General features: G+C 38.1%; 1 protein-coding gene across 1 annotated transcript in view; it reads left to right on the top strand.

Moving 5' to 3' along the window:
• TFEC (transcription factor EC) overlaps nt 1-20,913 on the top strand; it is a 70,204-nt gene that overhangs the window by 36,227 nt on the left and 13,064 nt on the right. Inside the window, exons 4-6 of the mRNA XM_075059101.1 lie at nt 15,340-15,454; nt 16,320-16,376; nt 20,729-20,804. Of these exons, the coding sequence (XP_074915202.1) occupies nt 15,340-15,454; nt 16,320-16,376; nt 20,729-20,804 (248 nt within the window). The remainder of the gene's footprint in view (nt 1-15,339; nt 15,455-16,319; nt 16,377-20,728; nt 20,805-20,913) is intronic.

Raw genomic sequence — 20,913 nt, 5'->3', positions numbered from 1 at the left:
GATGTAGATGTGCAGGTCTGTTAATGTAAAGCATGTATGACACCATCATTAAAAGTTTAGGGCAAGTTCTAAAAAGCTGTGGTCTATGTTCCTTTTAATATCTGAAAAAAGGAAGTTTAAGAAACATGCTGTATTAAGGCAGATGTGGAGATCATTAGTCACAGTGAAGAGAGCCGGAAAAGAACAGAGTTAAAAAATAGGATCTCTGTGCTTTTCAGGGTGTGATTTGACAGTGTGTGACCTAGTAAACCTCTACTTGTTACTAAATGTTGTTTTGTTTTCCTGATATATGTATACAGCCCTAGGACTCACCAGAAAACCTAGTAATTTATCAAGTACAACAGTGATCTCTATGAAAACATTTGGCATTTTACCAGTACTTTCATTCAGAAATAACTGCTGTAGCCCAAATAATCACAGTACAGCTACTGGGATAATGTCCTCTACTTGACATGCAGTCCACTAAAACTTACGTCAAGCGCATTAGGAGATTGACTGGCTTGGAATGAGAATAAAATGAGAGGGTATTAATGTTCTGCAAAGGCACAGGCTTCTCTTGCACCGTGCTGGGTGGCACCGGCCAGAAAATAATTTAATTTTGTGAACATTTCCAAGGATTCTAAGTTGTCTTTTGTTCTGACACACAAGAAAACAAGAGCTTTCAGAATTATTCTTGAAGAAGCCTGGGGAGAGAGGCTCTGTAATGATTAGATAGGTGGTGGTGAAAGCTAAGGAGCAGTGTAGAGTAGTGCTTGAGGCAGAGCACTCCCATAAAACTGGTCTTCAAAAAATCACCAGCAGCGGCCCAGCTGGTGATATGTTGAATCAACTGGGCTGACTGTTGCTGGAGTAGTAAATAGTGAGCGACTAAACAAAATGGAGCAGTTCCTTCCAGATTGCTTCAGAGAAAATCGAAAGCTTCTCCTTGGAAAACCTTTTTATTAAGTTTTTACCATGTCCAGTACTAAATAGACCCAAGAAAAAAATGTTTCTATGTTGATTTATTCATAATATTTAAGAAATGTTCTCTTTAATTATCCCCTTGAATGAGCTTGCCAACTGGAATGTTTCCTAAAAGCAATGGCTTCTAACCAATAGAAAGCACAGATTTTATTATTATATATGGATAAATGCACTGTAAGTGTGATCTAAATTATTCTCACTCAGGGAATAGAATAGCCTTGGTAGCCCTAGACAAAGCTGCAGCAAATATCTGTAAAAACAAGTTATTTTTTTTAAAAAAATCTCCAAAATAGTTTCCAAAATGGTTCTCTCCTTTAAAGGAAAGAAATATTTAAAGATTTGAAACAGCATTAACTCCTCCAACAGCTCCAGCTCTAACTGTGTACTGAAATCATTACGGTGTCACTGGTGGTTTGAAGCCCACACCACCTCAGAGATTTAGAGCTGTCACAAGCAATGAATCTGTTGTTGGGAACTTTGTCTATCTGTGAAGCTAAGCAAATTTCTTCGGCCCTCCTTTGAATCTGACCTGATGTACGTGGGGTTTATATGCCGGGAAAAGAAGAATTAAATCACTAACAGAGAGGGGAAGCCAAAGCACCTGGTTTTCTAGCCGTTGGATGGCAGGGCTGAGCCGGGGGCCAGCCGGGGTGGGGAAGGCGACAGAGCGGGGAGCACGGTGCTGGGCGAAGGCGTTGCCTTGGAATAGGTGGCCACCTCTTGAGGGATCCTGGGAGGCTTCGTTGCTTCACTTGCATGACTTATACATTCATAGCACACTATTTCATTAAGATTGGGAGCTACGGTCTGCTTAAAGTCCACTTTGGAGTCAAGTCAGTTGGGATCACTCCACTTCTATTCACTCTTGCAGGAAAACAGCTTATGGAGAAAATCCTCAGTTGCCCTGTGGCTCACTTGTATTTGTTGAGCTCCTCTGGCATTTGAAAAAACCTCGTGTTGTACAGGCATGGTGTAGAGGTTAGATCAGGACAGGACAGGATAGATATTTTCCTTCTCTAATTTTTATGATTCTGTTAACTACAGCTGGTATAAAGTTCTGATTACATCTGTTAACTCTGCATTTGATTTTATGGTGACACTATTTATTGATAAAAGCACAGTGCACTCTGCGAAACCTCACTGCTAGTACAAGGTCTTTGAGGTCACAGTTTCTCATCATGGCATTAATAATTTGTATTTGTATTAATTATTTGTCAAATACTGATGGTTACCATCTGGATGGATTACAAAAACTGCTGTCTGTCCCATTCCCAGAAATCATACAGAAAAAAGATATTCAAGTAAGTATCCTCCAAAGTCTTTTATTCAATAATTGCCGTGATTATTCAGTCATGAAGTAAAACCAGGTTTCCATTAGAGGTGCATATAGCATTGCTGATCTAGGCAGCCCCCTGCTGCATAATCATGAGTATTTTTTATTTAGTGAATACCAATGTCATTTGGCAACCTTTATAAGTGTATAAAATCTGCTAAAGTTCAAAACTATTTTAGAGAAAGGGCCGGAGTAAACATTAACAACCTCATTTGCTTAGGTTGGGTAACTTGAAAAGGCTGCATAACATCAATGAAAATGCTTTGTCAATCACATTCTACACTAGATTAGTCTTAAAGTCCAAGGAAGAATCAAAGTTCACCTAAGTATATAAACTCCTGTATAGCACTCCCTGGTATCATTTCCAAGTTTAACGAAAAAGAAAAATGAAGGAGAAGGAACAGTCGGTAGCTATTGAGGAAATAATAGACTCCTCAAAAATAAAACTGGTGAGCAAATATTTTCTTTGTCTTTCTTCAGTAGTATAGAGGTGCTAGATAGGAAATTGTGTCTTTCAGTTGCAGAGAACTAACAATGAAATGCACAAACTGAGAACTCCTCAGGCCTGTTTTCTGCAGCTGGAGGAGTGTTTTGCTATCACTGCCTCTGCTGTTTTGAATGTCATACAGATGCCAGATGAAGGTTTGTTTTCAGTATTTCACACAGTATAGTAGTTTGAGGCTGAAAGGGGCAGTGTCCAGCTCTCTTGCCTGCTGTAAGTACTCCCAATAGATCAGGTATGAGTGTTTGCAATTTACCTCATGCTGCAGAAAAGCTCTTCATAGCATAGAGCGTACAATACTTTGGGTCAGGAGAAGAACTGTGGTCTGCTTTCACATAGCTGCAGCACTCAAAAGCTGTGCAAAGTGCCCAAATAGCTCAGCTCCATCTCTAACAGTGTAACAGCACAATGTCTAATAACCCTTCTCTGTTTTGGGGGTAGACCCCTCTGGCTGAAGTGAGCTAGAAGACTCAAGCTTCATGCAACTGGAGTAAATTTTTTCATAACTATGAAATGAAGGAAAAGTTCCTTTTTTCCTCTTTGGTTTTCTCTTTCAGAAAGGTAAATAGTTATAAATGGAACTATTACTCTAAAATACACAGTTGTTTGTATGTAAGTACCTCTTACAAACATGGTCTTCATCTCAGAGCTTAACACATGTTGAACAGAGGTAAGACTAAGGGATATGTAAAAGAAGTTTCTAGTTCTTCTAATATGCACTCTTCACTAACTCTAAGCTCCTGTGCAGAAGGATCTGCAAAAAAATTCCTGCTGTTTGGGGCCACCAGGCGGACTCTGCGTTATCCCAAAGCCCTGATGCACAGCCTCTACTGCATGTCTCTTGCTGTCTGCATACAGCAATGCAAGACCTGAGGTCCTCAGTAATGACAGATAATAGAGAAGACTACATCAGGCTCCTTGGGGTCTGTAGCATATAGGTTATGATTGCTTCTGGAGCTAAATTTTAGGAATTTCTGTCAATGGTATTTACATAGGTTGAATAAAAGACTTGTGATGTCAGAGGCAACAACAGTGGCCACTTACTTTGCTCTCCAGGCATAGTCAATCTTCTCACTGCACGATAAAACTAACTTGTGGGAAACACAAGGATTTCTTGAAGGCTGTTTTAAGAAATAAAACCCTAAAAGATACAAATACTTTTCTTAGCACCTCCTTCTCCATCAGCCAAGGCCCTCTATGACCTTTACCACATGTGTACAGTGGTTTATGAAGTAGTTAACTATGCATTTATATTTACACTAGAAATAAACGCTTGTGAATATATCAGAAATCAACTGCTACAGAAAGGAATTCCAACCAAAATGAAACTCTGCAAAGTACATATTAATCCATCTGAACACACTACATCGCAGAAATCAGTAAATACCTTACTGTAATGTATTCAGATACTTAGGTGATACGTGAAATGTAAGAGAACATAATACAAAGCATATAATACATATATAAAATATATCACATAAATACTGGTAATAGACATGTTAGCACCTATATTTAAAATAAAATGCCCAATATTCTAATCCTTCAAAAAAATCTGGTTTTCACTTGTCCCTCAGTCTCAATGTTTCACTTTTCTTGTGTTTTTGTGCTGACATTTGTTCATTGTTTTTAGAGGAAGAATTTGAATGATTTGGTATATGCATTTGCATCTGGTAGCCAGAGAAATAGAAGTTGGATGGAACCATGATTTAATGCATTAGCTGGTGTTGCTAGTGAAATAATCTTAGTAAAACAGCTAACGGAGCTGTCATTTAATTGTCATCTTTGGGTTTCAGACCCTGGAGGTTAGTGGGGCAGTACTGCTGTGACCTTTGATTTCCAGCCGCAGGTTGGATGATGACAGTATCACAACATCACTTCACTTTTGGTCGGTGTCTGTTATGTTAGTGTTCTAACAAGAAAAGCCAAGAACAGCTAAAAACATATAATTAAGAGATGACAGTTGAAAGAACAGAACCCTCTTGCAAAAGGCTGATTCTCCAGAAAATTCCTTTGCTTGGTCATATTTGATCAGACATTTATCTAGACAATGGACTTCTATGTATACGATCAGGGCAGGAATGTACTGTAACTGGGAATATGAACAGAGTTCATTTTTCTCTGATGAATAATGAACCAGCTTGATGATCATTATTTGAAGATAAAAAATGAACCAGTTTTCATGCATAATATATAATATGTAATATAATATATCTGAACATTAAGTCCTGGTTGAGGAGTGTGTAATTATGAACCATGTTAAAGATAAATATAGAAGGAGATACAATTTGTTCAAAGGAAAACAAGTCTGAAAAGGGAAGCATTTGCTTTTCTGCTGTTCTCTTTAGATAGTAAAAAGAGGAACTGGAACATTTGGGTATTAGTTATTACTAAAGACCATCTATTTTCAAGTATAAGTATTTTGTATTGCAATTACAGAAGGACCTAAAACTCTAAAACTGGTATACTACAACTTTTTTTGACAGTTGACAGTGTAAGCACATCCCTACAAAGCAAAAAGATATCACAGCTTATGTTGTTCAACTTTCTTCAAGCCACACAGCAGTTGCAAAAGAAAGCCAGAGGTTGAACCCCAGTCTTCTGAGTACAGAACTTGGATTAACCCACAAGATTATGCATCCTCTCTGCAATACCTTTGAATTAGGTGAAAAGGCACAATTTACTAAAACACACATTGAAGATACAAGAATTACTCCAGTTTTTCCCTTGTCAAAACCTGGAAACAGCCGGTATACCAGATATTGCTATTTAGAAAATGGATTTGCAATGACTGGGTTATTATACACTTATTGATCAATTCACTATTTGGCCAAATTCAGTGCATATTTTGAAGTTAATCTGCAAACTTCAAAGACTGAAAAAAGTTTTGTTTACTTGTCATGAATAAATAGGAAAGGAATGACAAGGAATTAAGTATGTGTTTTTTATGTTTTGTATCCCAGTAACAAAAACACTGAACAAACTTTTACCTGATGTGTAAAATGAACTGTGGACACAGTTCCAAATTTAGATTTCTACATTTGGAATGCATATATGGGATAATAGTACAAAAACTTTGTAAAATCCCTGCTTTGATTTTTTAATTAAAATGAATAAGCAAGAACCACATTGAAATGGATGGGTGCTAACATGTTTTGTGGCTAAGAAGAAGAAGTAGCCTCATTTTACAAAACTGTTCTTTGAAGTGATGCTATCAATTAGGTTCATGAGAACATGATTTAAGTGGGATATATTTAGGGGTAGGAAAGGATAAAGTATTGTACTAATATTTCACATGTGAACACTTCATTCTAGCTGCAGTCTGCGCAAGTACTAATTTTTACCAAGCACCAAAAGAGATTTTTTCTTGCAGATATAGTACTCAACCTTTCAGGTTAGGCAGCCACATAGTTTCTTCTTGTGACCAGTAAAGCAGCATGTGTTTGCGGAGTCAGTAGGTGCAGTACAGGCAATCTGACCACGTGCAATGGGGCCAATGATCCTCATAATCATCTGTACTGCACGGCTGCTCTGCCATACTTCTGATACTGCAGGAAATATAGGCATGTAGACACACTTGGTGAGATGCATGTCTGCGGTTATTAACTCTGCAAAAGAGGGTAGCAAAGGAAGTTTCTGCTAGCAGGACTATTCCTGCAGCTTGCTTCCCACTTGCCCTCTTTTTCATGGGCTCTTCTGACCTGGGCAGAATGAGGACCTCTGGTAGAGGCAGTCCAGTCCTGACCTCTCTATTTTCTGGGGGCATCTTCACCCTCTGATCGTACGTTTGGGCTTGTGAATGTGACTGTGAGGAACTAGACCCTGAGAGAAATGGTAGCTGGAAATAAGCCTCCACTAACAGGACAGTCCCTCCTGCTGCCTGTTCCCAGGTCCCTCAAGGGAAAGCAGGCTAGCTGATGGATTTTTTTGACCTGTTGGAACAGTCCGGATGCCTTTGGCGAAAAGCTTTTGCTATCCTAGGGTTTAGCAATTTTAGGCAACTAGAACATGTAAGAAGTCTGCTCTTTAAAGTAGTATATACCCTCCATCACTTCCATGATTAGTGACATCCTTTTAGATGTATGGAGAGCTGTCTGCTACTGGAATTAGTCTTTCTAGCTAGTCCTGCATATCCAGGGTTTATTGATTGTAGCCTTCTTTTATGAATGCATATTAATAAAATGCAATAGAGATTATATAGAAAGCAACTGAACAGGATTCTTTTCAGGTTAAGGGGCAAGCTAAAGAGATGATAAAGATTTTGTTAAAAGAGAAGATATTAATGAAGTGCTCCAAGAATCAATCCTCAGCTTCAGTTTATTTAATATTTTCATTAGTGACCTTGGTACAAAAAATACGTTTATGCTGATGAAATTTACTGAGGTAGCAAAAGTAGAAAGTACTGCCAATACAAAGGAGGATGAGGATATCATAGAGGAAGAATTATATGACTGTGATGACAGAATAGTATAAATGGAAGGAATGTAATAGTACTGAGTGCAAGGTCATTCATTTAAATACTAATAACAGGAATGTCTGCAGTAAGCTGAGAGCTCATTAACTGGAGATGACAGAGAAAGATCTGGTTACATTAGTTGCTCAGAGGATGACTATAAACCATCAAAATGATGGGACTGCAAAAAGGAGATAAATATGATCTTAGGATCCATCACAAGAGAGATTTCTGAGAGATTACAAGGAAATATCCACTGCAGAATTCACTGGGTACAAAACTTTTAGAATGCTGTAGACAAATAAAGGTGTCCACCCTTCAGAAAAACTAATTCAAAGCAGGAAAGGTAGAGAGAGGCCTGTTAGGACACATCGTAGCATGGGAAGTCTGGCTAAAGAAGCATGGCCTGTTCAACTTAGCAAACCAAAGGCTTAAGGGAGCTATGGTCACTCACAATAATCACATGGGGATGTTAAACAATGAACTATATAAGTTAAAAGTGACACAAAACCAAAACAAAATTTGTCTAGGAATGGAAATAAAAAGAAAGATTTTTAACAATATTTTGCAATCATTCCACTTTTGGAACATACTCCAAATAAAAATAGTGGAGATGTGAAACTTAATTGATTTAATTGATTTTAGACAGAACATTATTACTTTCTGAAATGGATTACGTGATGGTATGTTAAATGAACCCAATATCCAGGAAATGCTTTCTAGTCCAGACTGGGCATTACCACATTCAGCAGTATTTTTAAATTAAGAAAAATCTAGCTGAATTCAGAAGAGGGTTGGGCTGTTATTTTCTAGCTGTGCAACATTGCCTGTGATAGAGCCATGATCCTGACAGGCTTGAAAGTTACTGTAAGACAAAAACATCATGCAAAGATTAGCCAAAACAGAAAAATACTTAAATTGTACGTGATCATGTAAGTGAACATTATCGTGACATAGAGCTGTCTAGGGACTACAGGTGACAGACACAGACAACCTGTATCTGTATATTTTTTTATCATATTAAGAATCCTTCTCTTTCATTCCTGGAAGATAAGGAAATGCTCTTTGGTTTAAGTCTTCCTTGAAATTACATGATATTTACCAATAGCTGCCATGCTATGGGATTTGGACTACCACATGATTTCCCTTAATGAGGCAATGTTTTTCCTGGCTTAGTGATGTTCTCCTTTAAAAAAACCCCATAACTTGGTATTAGAGACTGCAGATTGGGATCACAGCTGTCCATTGCCAGACATCCATGCAAGTAATGAACCCTTAATATTTGCCACACAATCCTGCCTGCATAGCAGTTCAGACCCAAGTGTTGAATATAACAAGCTCCTCTGGATGAGGCCTTTACAGTACTTGTCTTGGACACTGCCAGCAAGCACAAGGTCACGGGCCCTTGCGAGGTACTGCCGCGCTCAAGGCAGACACTACTAGCTCAGGTACTGCAGCTGAAGTTTGCTTTTATAATTAGTCTAAGCTTCAAAGTTGAGCATCTTTCAGGACTGAGCCCTGTGAATGGAAATTCTCATGTTCCAGTCTTTGCACACAGGCATTGAAGATCCCATGACACTCTACACAAAAAGAAGGACGTTAACCCCAGTGTCCTTGCCAAATGCTAACTTCGTTAATTACAGTCTGCTTTCTTTAATTCTCCTTGCAGTTTTAATTAGATATAGTATTATTCTCTTCCTGTACCACATTGTCACTGGTTATTCCCACTTAACCATTTGCTGCGTTAAAGGTTGTTAATCTTTTGTCCAAAGCTGGCTGTATGTTAGAAGCAGGAAAAATGGCTAATTATATACTGCTATTTTTAATATGTGTGTGCTCACCCCTTACGAGCCACTTGCATCTGAATTCTCAGACACACATACATAAATGTGTGCATCGTGAAGGGAAAGGTTGGACACTATGTGACTTACCAGGACTTCTCAGAACAACACAGGTGTGAAGCAATATAGCTCATGACACCTGCAGGATAAATAGATTACTTCCTGGGACTTATGAATTTTCATACACAAATGTCTGTGTTTCCACATCTCTAAACTGAAAGAAAGAACGTGCTTTTGACGCAGTGTAATCAGCTGGAGTTTTAAAGTGCTTTGGGATTCATCAGGTTTGACAGTGCTATGTAATTGTAAGATTATCATTGTACACATATCATATAATTATGCCATTGCAATGATTTCTACTTTTAGTAAGATTGCACTGGATTTTTGTAAGATTATGTCAGTGTGTATATTTATCTTGTAATGTAGAACTGGAAGCTACTTGAAGCCTCAGTACTGCAAAAACTTTCCCTGCTTACATGACATTGTAAGAAACAAATTACATTATGGTGTATGGAGTTTTAGTGCATATCCAAACAACTAGATGTATTTTGACACACGATTTCTCTAACATATTGTGCTATATATGTTAATTTTGTAATTTAAAAATCAGTTATTTCCCAGATGTCTACATTTCTAAAAGAGCTTCCTGCTCTGACAGACAAAAAAAGTATCTTTTCTCATGTTGTATCAGAATTGGCCAATTTCTATTTTAAGATTGTTCTCAGTGTTCAGTAACATTAGCAAGGAAATTCCTTGGGACTTTCCATGCTTGACATCAATGGAGGGCAAATTGAGGTAGAGAGTTTCAACAAAATACTTTGATACATCTTTTACTTTGTATTTTTAAAACTCCCTCATAATCAGAAATGTGAATATTTGTCAAGAAAGATCCAGTATGGTTTGCTTTGTTGTTCTTATGTGATTTTTAAAACAAGAGTTTGTTTGGAAATTTTCATATTAGGAGCACAGTGAGGTTTTGTGAGAAGGCACATGTGGAAAGCCTGCAACAGTCACCCCAGGCTTTCTTTAGAGTCAAGAAGAAACAGAGGTGATTCAGTTCACTCTAAGTGTCCAAGACAGATCAGATTAATCACCCCCTATTTCTTCTCCTGATCCTGAATCCTGACACTGAGAGTTATTCCTCTCACACTAATTCATAGCAGATTTTTCCATGTGTCACCATTTCTGTAGGAACGAAGCGACTGTCAAAGGTAGTCTAATTTACTGGTGCTTTATACCCACTTTGCCCTACTGTAAGTGTGAAAATGCTGTGCTGGCTAACTGAGAATGAAGACAGTGTGTCAAAGGGAGATCACCAATGGCTCTATCCACAAAGAAGCCACTTACCCATCGTAGCGGCCTTTACAATATACTTGAGTTTTCTACTAAATGCACAGGAAGAAAGAGGCAGTAGATACTGTGATTGGTACAACTGCTTTCGTACTAAGCAGAATCATCCAGACAAATACTGAAGGGAAACAGCAATCCTAAATCTGGAGGGGCTGTAGGTATGAAGAAAAGAACCTTTTTTTTGCGTGTCCTTTTTATGGCCAGATGAGTAAACTGTTTCTTCTGTTATCCAATCCTTCAGAGCACTGACTGAGATGATGACAGACTTAAGGAGGGTCAAACCTCCCATTCTCTATTCCCCAAGAGTACCCTACCTATGGATTATTAAAAATGGTCATATTTGTCACACCTGTGAATGTTTCAATTGGAAAGACAGATTCTGCAGCTCAGAAATTAGTGCTTTCAAAATAGGTGAATGAGTGAGAATTTTGTAGGCTCTCTGTGACAGTGCTGTTGAATAGGCTTATTCTCCGATGTCCAAGTTCTGGAGAATAATTTAGGACAGTTAACATTAGATCAAAGTTTCTCTTTAATGGTGTGGCAGAAAGCATCACATTTGGTAACTTCCAGTCAACTGGGACCTCCCCAGTTAGCCAGGACTGCTGATAAATGATTGAAAGTGGCTCGGTGAGCACTTCCACCAGCTCCCTCAGTGGGTGGGATCCACCCATCCCTTGGGTGGATCCCATCCAGCCCCATAGACCTGTGTGTGTCTACATGGTGTAGATCTACATGATCACTAACCATTTCCCCTTGGATTATGGGGGCTTCATTCTGCTCCCCATCCCTGTCTTCCAGCTCAGGGGGCTGGATACCCCAAGAACAACTGGTCTTTCTATTAAAGACTGAGGCAAAGAAGGCATTACATACCTCAGCCTTTTCCTCATCCTTTGTCACTATGTTTCCTCCTGCATCCAATAAAGGATGGAGATTCTCCTTAGCCCTCCTTTTGATGCTAATGTATTTATAGAAACTTTTTTTACAGTCTTTTACAGCAGTAGCCAGATTAAGTTGTGGTTGGGCTTTGGCCCTTCTAATTTTCTCCCTGCATAACTACATGACATCCTTGTAGTCCTCCTGAGTTGCCTGCCCTTTCTTCCAAAAGTCATAAAGTCTCCTTTCTTTCCTGAGTTCCAGCCAAAGCTCTCTGTTCAGCCAGGCCGGTCTTCTTCCCCGCTGGCTCGTCTTTTGGCACATGGGGATGGCCCGCTCCTGTGTCTTTAAGATTTCCTTCCTGAAGAATGTCCAATCTTCCTGGACCCCTTTGCCCTTCAGGACTGCCTCCCAAGAGACTCTGTCAAACAGGCCAAGTCTGTCCTCTGGGAGTCCAAGGGAGCAGTTCTGCTGACCCCCCTCCTTACTTCTCCGAGAATCGAAAACTCTATCATTTTGCGATCACTATGCCCAAGACAGCCTCCAACCATCGCATCACCCACAAGTCCTTCTCTGTTCACAAACAACAGGTCCAGCTGGGCACCTTCCCTAGTTGGCTCCCTCACCAGCTGTGTTAGGAAGTTTTCTTCCACATACTCCAGGAACCTCCTAGACTGTTTCCTCTCCGCTGTATTTTATTTCCAGCAGACATCTGCTAAGTTGAAGTCCCCATGAGAACAAGGGCTAGCGATTGTGAGACTTCTGCCAGCTGCTTATAGATTATTTCATCTGCCTCTTCATCCTGGTTGGGTGGTCTATAACAGACTCCCACCATAATATCTGCCTTGTTGACCTACCCCCTGATTCTTACCCATAAACACTCAACTGTACTGTCACCATCATTAAGCTCTGGACAGACAAAACATTCTGTAACATACAGGGCTATCCCACCACCTCTCCATCCTTGCCTGTCCCTTCTGGATTAACACGTGTGAATCATTTGAGTCAGTGAGTTTATAATATTGTAGCCATCAGTAGGTGAATGACTTGGGTTTGGATTTCATTTTCATCATCTCCACATGGAGTTACGACTCTGTTTTCCTAATGACTGAGAAAAATTGCCAAATGATGAGGGGAAAAATTCTGGAGACCGTCTGTGTGAAACAAAGATGGTATGGGACAATAGGGAAAATATTTCATGCCTTTCACTGCTCGATGGAAGCAGTAGTGCAGCCAGACATAGATCATGGACAGATATTCGCTTGCAGCCCCGGCTGTGTGGGATGACACTGCCCCAGCAGTTCTGCTGACGGAAAGAGGTGTATAAACTCTTATCACTCCAGACAATGGCAGCTGTTTTAGATAGAAGTACTTCCATCAACTGTGTTATCAAATTCAGCTGAAATGTCTACCTGTGGTTTTAAGTTGAGTTTACTCACCCCTTTTTGAATCCTCACACAATTCTGAACTTTCAGGTGTGTTGGTATTATTTTTTCATTACCAGCTAAGTTAGCCATTCATGACCTTTTCTCTTGGGTTTGGGCCTTATCATTTGAATTCACACTTTTGTGAATAGACTATAAAAATTTAACTATATTTTGAGGATAAAGTTGAACCACTGTTTGAAAGTTAGAAGTAATCCTTGATGTATCTCATGTGTTTGTGTCAAACTGTGGTTTACAATTGTGATTTTTCCATTAATGGTATTGATAACCTTATAAATTGAAAAGATTACCACCAGTTTCATGCAAGTTATTGACCTCCTGTACACAGCTATCTGAGATATATAAAATATGATAGATATGCATTTCTAATTTGTTAGATTATTTATTAGATTATATTATATTCAGTGGTTACTATTTCCTAGAATTTCACAAAAAACAGTAGCCTAAACCATATAACAGCCTTATCCAAAGTCCACTGGAGTAAGTGTAGGAGTCACATTGACTCTCAATTTTTTATATCATTCTGTTTTCATATCATTTCAATAAGCCAAATTCATTGACATGAATGTAGGAAGTAATTAAATATGTGTCTAGAGCTAATATGAGTTCACTCTTGTAATATAGTTATACTAGCCCTGGAACAAAGAAAATGCGAAGGTAAAGCTGCAGTGAATTCTGTAATACTTGTCAGTTTACCACTCTGGAATGAAACAAAGGTGCTTAACGGGTAAATGCGCTTAGCATTCAAATCCTGCATATTAAACATAGCTTGTTCTTGAGTAATACTCAACTGAATTCCAAACATTCTTTTAAAAAGTATTTTCATTGAGAGATCAAATATGTAAGCAGATTTTCAAAACTGACTTGCTGTTGTGATTTCTAATGGTATTTAAGAATTGTCAGTTCTCCTAAGTAATAAACCTCTACTTCAAAAATGAGCGTGTTATTTATGTGTATTCAGAAAGAATCCTGATTCCTTCATTTCATCATAGGTTATACAACTGGGAGAATTTAACACAAATTAGGTTCTCAGGTAAAGTTATTAGTTAATTTAGTAAAATCATTATTTAAAACCAAAACATCTAAAATTTCAGATTTAATATAAATATATAGCAAGCACTGCCATGGAACAATTTCACACTGAGCATGTCATTGGAAAAGTGTCTCCATTCAAAACAGCTTGTGGTGAAGCTCACAGTCTCTACAAGAAAAGAAATGATCAGAGCCTAAAAAAAGCTAGTTCCCAGCAGATCTATGGTTGGTGTCTCAGTGACCAGCCTGAAAAACTTCAGGGTGTTTCAGGATCCATGGGTGCAGGGCAGAACTGTAAAAACATGTTTTCTTCTCTATGAAAAACAATTTTCTTAAATAACTCCTTATTTCCTTTCATGCTTTTCTGTCTCAAGTCAGTAGTTTTACCCACAATTTTCCTCACTTTTTTTCACCCACTTTTTCCTCCCTTTTTTTTTTCCCCCCTTTCTTCTTGGCCAGGTGGACCCAAACTCAATTTCTGAGTCCTTGTGTGTTGGCGGCAAAGGAAAAAAAAATGTCAGCACAAACTTTGTATGCATGGTAAAATGAAAAAAAATATGCTGCTCTCACTGCCTTAGAAGGCAATAGGAATACAAATCTTTATTTGTGAATCTGGACTTGGACTCTTTTTATACAGCTGTTTTCACATGAACGTGCGGAAATGTATAAGATAATCATCAATGCTGGAAGGTTGGTTATATGGTCATAGAAACTAAGCAAAACCTGAAATGTTCTTTACTAAACTTTTACACATTTTACAGTTATTTCAGATATGTAAAATTACTCAAGTAAAAGTAATATTTGGGTAATTATCTGGAATCCATAGAAATATACTTTAGCCTTACTTCTCTTTAAGTGCATTCTATGGGTTTATTTAAATAATGTTATATTACATTTTAGAAGGTAACAAGGGTAATGGTATACATTATCGTGTATGTTATACATGTTAAAACCATTAGGTTATCTGGTTTATCCTGACAACAGCAGAGTTTCTTTCCTTAAAGCATGTTCTTTGATGTTCTGTCCACTCTAATTTTAACTATTGCATCTATATGGGTCACTGAATCTTTATACTGCTAAACCAGCTGCAGTATGAAGTGCCAATTCAGAATTTAGTGATGTGGTTAAAAAATCACTGGGGAGTAGGTCAAAACCAGCAAGGTTATTTTTACTTTCAACCTAATTCATGTTTGAAATGCAGTTGTGGTATTCCTGTTATTGGAAAATATGGTATAGAAGTGATCGAAAAACAGACACTGGGAGCCATATCCTGCCATCACTCTGCATCTGAAATCCACACAAAGGGCACTTAGAAAGCTGCTTGTGGAATAGTGGCAGACTGTGATGCTTCATTTTCAATTTTACTTAATACTACATAAAGGTAAGCTTTACCTTTAGACACATATACACAACTACTTCTAAAGAACACCAGACATATTCAAAAAAGTTTGCTCTTTGTATTTATGGGTTTTTTTTTTAATATTTTAAGCCTTTAACTTATTTTAATATTTTTTTTTCCTTATTCTTCTTTCCTCCCCCTACCCCTCAAGCTATCTAGCAGCATTTTGGATATATATAACAGTGACCAGGGAATGGCACCAGCCAATATGGGTCTCACAAATGCTTCCTGCCCAGCTAATCTACCAGTAAAAAGGGAACTCACAGGTAAAAGAACTCTGAGATTTTAGTATTTTATAATTGCAGAAGTGACGGTGTTTCTCTTAAAAGTTGAATAAATCTTACCCATGAATAGATGTTTATAATTAAATTCCTGAGCATTTTGCAGTTTGTATTTTCATTTAAGGAAAGGAACAAAGACCAAGGAGACATGTTTTCTTTCTGTTCTCCTCTTTAGCAATTCAGAAACCATATTTGCCCCTTGTTTTTTATGAACATCTTGCTTCTAATAAACCTAATTATTTTAGGAAACATAGTGGATTCTTCCACATGTTGGCTCCTGATCAACGGTATAAATAAATTATCATCCATTAAATTTGTTCCAGGGTAGAACAAATGCTTCTTTTAAAACCTTACAATAAGGCTATTCAAGGTAAATCTATATTAGTGGATTAACAACTTTAAAAGTTACATTCAATTAATCCAAAGAATGCTAACAACCATGTACAGTTTATTAGTGTCACTCAGAGGAAACAGTGAGTTTGTTCAATATCTTACAAATCTGATTAACTCTTGCATTATGGGATATACAAATCCACGCACATTAGTGTATTGTAAGTTTTATCCTGATGTAAAATACAGCAAATCAGAGAAAAATACCCCTCCATGGCATTTCTATGTTCTTAAATAAAAAATGTGCAATAAAAAAATCTTAAGGAACCTGCCAGACTAGCTCAAAATTTAGTACTGGTAGAATATAGATTTGCTTATGATCTTGTTTAATAATAAAAAGAGTAATGAAGTAAAAAGAGTAGAAGGCTGCCCTTTGTGACAAGAGGCCATTTTGAAAAGGTGAAAGAAGTACTGGAATTGCAACTTAAGGACTGTTTTAATAAATGTTACTTTCTGTCAGAAGCAGATACACGAGCAATGGCAAAGGAGAGACAAAAAAAGGATAACCACAATCTCAGTAAGTATATGTTCATCTTCCATCTCATTAAATGGAATGTATGGGGAATGCAAAAATAATATACATTAGCTACCACATCTCTGTTCTTCTTCTAGATTACCATCTTACCAGGGTAATCAAATTGAACTCAGTCTGCAAAATCAGCCAGCCACAGAGCTTTCTTCCCTGAACTTAATGTCTTTCACTTTTGTCTTTCAAAATATTTTGCATATTGTAATGAATTTCTTTTCATACCGTGTCCTGCCACTATGTTTTCATTCTACAGTTGTACATGTATCCTGCACACTTTACTTGATGTTGTCTCTAAGAATTACAGTGTAAAACAGACAAGAAAGGAGGCAGATGATGAAAAAACTAACAGTGAAAATAGTCTTCATACCTTACTTCCTGAATCCCCCAAGCGAGAGGCTGTATCTATGGGTGATGGGAAGGAAAAAAAAAAAATTACAGAGGGTATCAGACAACTTCTAAACACTAGTTAAGCACTTAAAGTTGTGGAAATTGTATGTCACAAAAGGAGATCAGGGCAGGACTGGGTGAGACTCACGGTGCTCTGACTCTGCGCTGATACACAGCCCCCAACCTTTGAAGGCTGGGTTACACTTCTGTCTCCTTTATGGACAGCAGTGCAGCCATGTACGGATGTTAGGCATTTCAGTTCTAGAGGCACAGTCAATTTAGGCTTAGAACATAGTGAAATTCATATTTCAGTGTCTAAATATTAACTTTATAAAAATAAACAACAATTTGGTTTATCCAGAATAGAAAGAAAAAAACCAGTTTTTATTGCTGAAAGAATGCCTATAAAATTAGCCAATTTTTCCCTTCTAAGAGTAATTTGAAACAACCCCCCTAAAGGATTCTTTTTGGAAAGTGTTGAATATAGCAATTGGATTTTCCAGTTCTCCTTTCCACTTTTTCCAGCAGAAATAGTCTGGCAGTTGGACTCAGTGATCCTTATGAGTCCCTTCCAACTTGAGATATTCTATGATTCTATGAATTTAAACCCAAATTGGTAATTAGTTAAGAGCTGCTATTTATATCTTTGTTGTCTTATTTCTATCTTGGTTCTCTGGCTATTCTGGTAATCTTAGAGGGATTTATAGCTTTACCTGCGTGAAATTACACCTGGAAGTATACATTCACCTGTACAATGTGCTAGCAACCACCATGGACAACTTTCTACTACTTAGACTTTCCAGAAGGCATCCTTTTTTCTGTCTGTACGTTTTTGTGGATTACAGACAGACCATGTGTATTTTTAGGCCTGTTGCTAGCACATCTTCTCTGAAGTGCCAATGTAGCTGCTGCCTGTCTTGTTTGGGCAGAAATGGGGAATTTTTGCTGGACTAGGAAAGGTGGTGGGTAGGAGTTGTCTGGAACTGCAAGGGGAAAGACAGGCACACGCATACATTGGGGATGCCAGGTCTTACCATTGCCTCCATTGGTTATTTTGGCTCTGAGTTTATCCTTCCTGAACACAGAAGACATGTCTGAGAACTGTCCCTCACCACTGGCAATGGAGCTGAAGGCTGAATGCCAGGACGATAGCGCGCAGACACCCCACATCTCTTCTGGTTTGGCTCCAAGTGTATACTTCGGAGTCTCTCTGGCAATAGCTCTACTATCTGATGGCTTGGACATATTAATGCATTACAGATAAAGGCTTTATTAGTGTGATTTACTCTTCTATGAGTACCTTTTTTTTAGAGATAGTCTGAAAAATCAGGTTTCGAAACTTGCAGAGAATTATACAAACTTTCATGTTTCAGGTTGAATTAAGGCCCACATTTTACAGAAATGTTCTTGTACCTTCTCATACCAAGGAGGAACTAGAAAAAAGTTCTTTCTGAAAGGTTAGATCCTCAATGAAACCATGAAAAGGGATTTAGATTTAAGAAATAGAACCCCTTCTTCATGTAACAGCAAGAGTTTAAACCATTACTAAATGTATTTTGTTGGGCATTTTTGTTTTTTGTTTTCCAGACAAAGAATTAAAGGTGTAATACTTGTTTGTTATATGGTCATCCTGTTCACATAGTTTGAAAAACAATTTTCTGGTTTGTCTTTGGTATAATTTGATACTTGATATATTATTGATAACTTGGGATACCACTGGACTGTAACAGACATAAATCAGGAAAGCTCTATTGAAACATGTTTCTGAGCTTCAAAATTTCCCCCCTAATTCATACTGGAAGCTTCTTTTCAGGAAAACCTACAAAAACAGAAAGAAAAAGAATTCTATAAGTGTCCACTTGTAAAGAAAATTTTTTCTTTGCCTTGTTTTATTGCCAACATTTAGTTGACTACTTTTTGATGAGTATCTTGCAGAGCTTTTCCACAGTGTAAATATTAATCAAACAACAGCTATTATGCCATATGACTGTATAGTTAATGCACATTCTTTAACTCTGTTTGCCCTGCCATTATTTTGCCAACATAACTGAAATACATCTTTTAAATTGTTTGGTTGCTATGTGCTTTTGTGCACTGTGTTCTCCTACGAGATCCAGCACGTTCATGCCAATGGAATGCAAGGGGTCACTTAACAGTACACTCAGGAGAATTATAACCCTGTCTCCTGAATATGTGAATCATGACTACAAAACCCGAGATGCTTTAATCTGTTGAGTCAAATTCCTGTTTCTAGAGAGAATAGACGAGTTAATGCGTCTCACGGAGGCAGAACACTTCATCAGGGTAAATAATAACACCTACGGAGCTCCCTGAGCTGGAATCACCTAGAGAGGAAATAACCGACGGCTGCACAAACCTAAGAGCCTCACACAGACAGGAAGAAAAAACACCTTTATGTGTTGGAAGAAGTAAAGAACTAAAAGTGATCTATGTGGTGGGGCTGAAGTGGAAGCAATATGCTCGTATGACTGTGAGAAGGTTGAAGTCAGCTTAGGAAGACCCACCAGGCTGCCCTTGGCTTTACACTTCTAATTTAGCTCTACTGGGCTTGTCGTACTTATATTCAAAATTAGGACATCAAACTTTTAGTGCACATCTCCATACATGTATCCATTCTGCCCATGTTCTAGGCTGGCCAGGTCTGTTCCGACAGAGTACAGCGGCATTAGTGTATTGAGCCCAAGGTAAGGTCTTCCAAGAAGCAAGGGATAAGACAAACAGCAAAATGCCATCCTGGTGACGGACCAAAGCTGAATCCTGTCCATTCACTGAGGTTTGGATTGAGTTAAAGTACAACGTGGAAGGAGTGGACAAAAGTGTGAGGTCACACCAGTAGAACATCACTGCTGGTCTCTGACACTGACCAGTACCACAATGGGGCTACATTCTCGCTGAATATACTTTCTATGTCACAATTACATACAAGAAGCTCCCCAAAGCAATGAGATGTCCTTTGGGCCTATCCACTAGAAAATGTGAAGTTTCTACATGTAAAAGTAGCTGGAGAAAAACTGGTGAAGAAGCAGAGGAGAATTCTCTGTAAATTAGTGAAATGGGAGGCAGAAAGATGACGGAGCCTTTTGTACAGAGAAGGATCACACACTCCAGTTTGGATAGTGGTACAATGCCGAGAAAGTGGACTGAGAGCACAGAGAGGGGGGACTAATTTTAAGAGGCTTATCTTCTCCTTTTTCATTTCTAACTAAACTACAAGTAAACCAAGATACCATATCTATTTTTTCTTAGGAGAAGCATAAACACAGAAATATTTTTTTTATTGTTTAAATTATGTTTTTCTTCATCTCCTGTGTGTTTTAAAAGTTATTGTAAACACATCTGTGCTGTCCATCACCAAAGGAAACAGATGTGCCGGGGATGAAGTGTTTCTGGGACACAATCTTTCTCTGTTTCAGTGAGGTGATATGGTGGCCCTTATGTCCTCTCTGTGGTTCGCAATGCTGACAGCTGTAGATAAGGGATAGTGAAGCTGTTAACTGTGATCTGTAGCAGGAGTTCTGCCAAAATATGAAATGTTGGATGAGTTGTCTTGTGTCCCTGTTGAAGTCATCAGCAAAACTCCACTAAGCTGAAAACTCTGTTGTGTGGGAGCAGGGTGGAGAAATGATATAGGAACATCAGAAAAAAAGAAGTGTTAGCTCAGTTTAGACAATATGTGACTATTTCATTCTCTAGGAGTCTAGCTGTAAACGGGGGAGGAACCTACAGGTAGGGTAAGATACAGAGATGGTACTAATCATGGAGTTTGTCCTGAAAGTAAGTCAGAGTCAGGTAAGAGATCATGTTGGGACTTCTATTTGAGGAAGAAATGTTCTGTACATTGACTGACTCATTTTTAACTAATTAAAATGTTTTATGTTGAATTTCTTCAAGAATATTTCACCATAAAAATAGTAACTGTTTCTTTTTAACAGTTGAGAGAAGAAGAAGGTATAATATTAATTACCGAATCAAGGAGCTTGGCACACTCATCCCCAAGTCTAATGATCCGTGAGTTCAACAGTCTTTCCTATAATAATGTTTATCGTTTAAATACAGGGAAAAAAAGACAGTTGCATATACTAGCTATAGGATTGAGTAATGGGATACAAAATCTTCC

The sequence above is a fragment of the Buteo buteo genome, chromosome 28, assembly GCF_964188355.1.
Source record: "Buteo buteo chromosome 28, bButBut1.hap1.1, whole genome shotgun sequence".
Lineage (NCBI taxonomy): Eukaryota > Metazoa > Chordata > Aves > Accipitriformes > Accipitridae > Buteo > Buteo buteo.
This window is presented reverse-complemented; position numbering and strand designations above follow the sequence as displayed.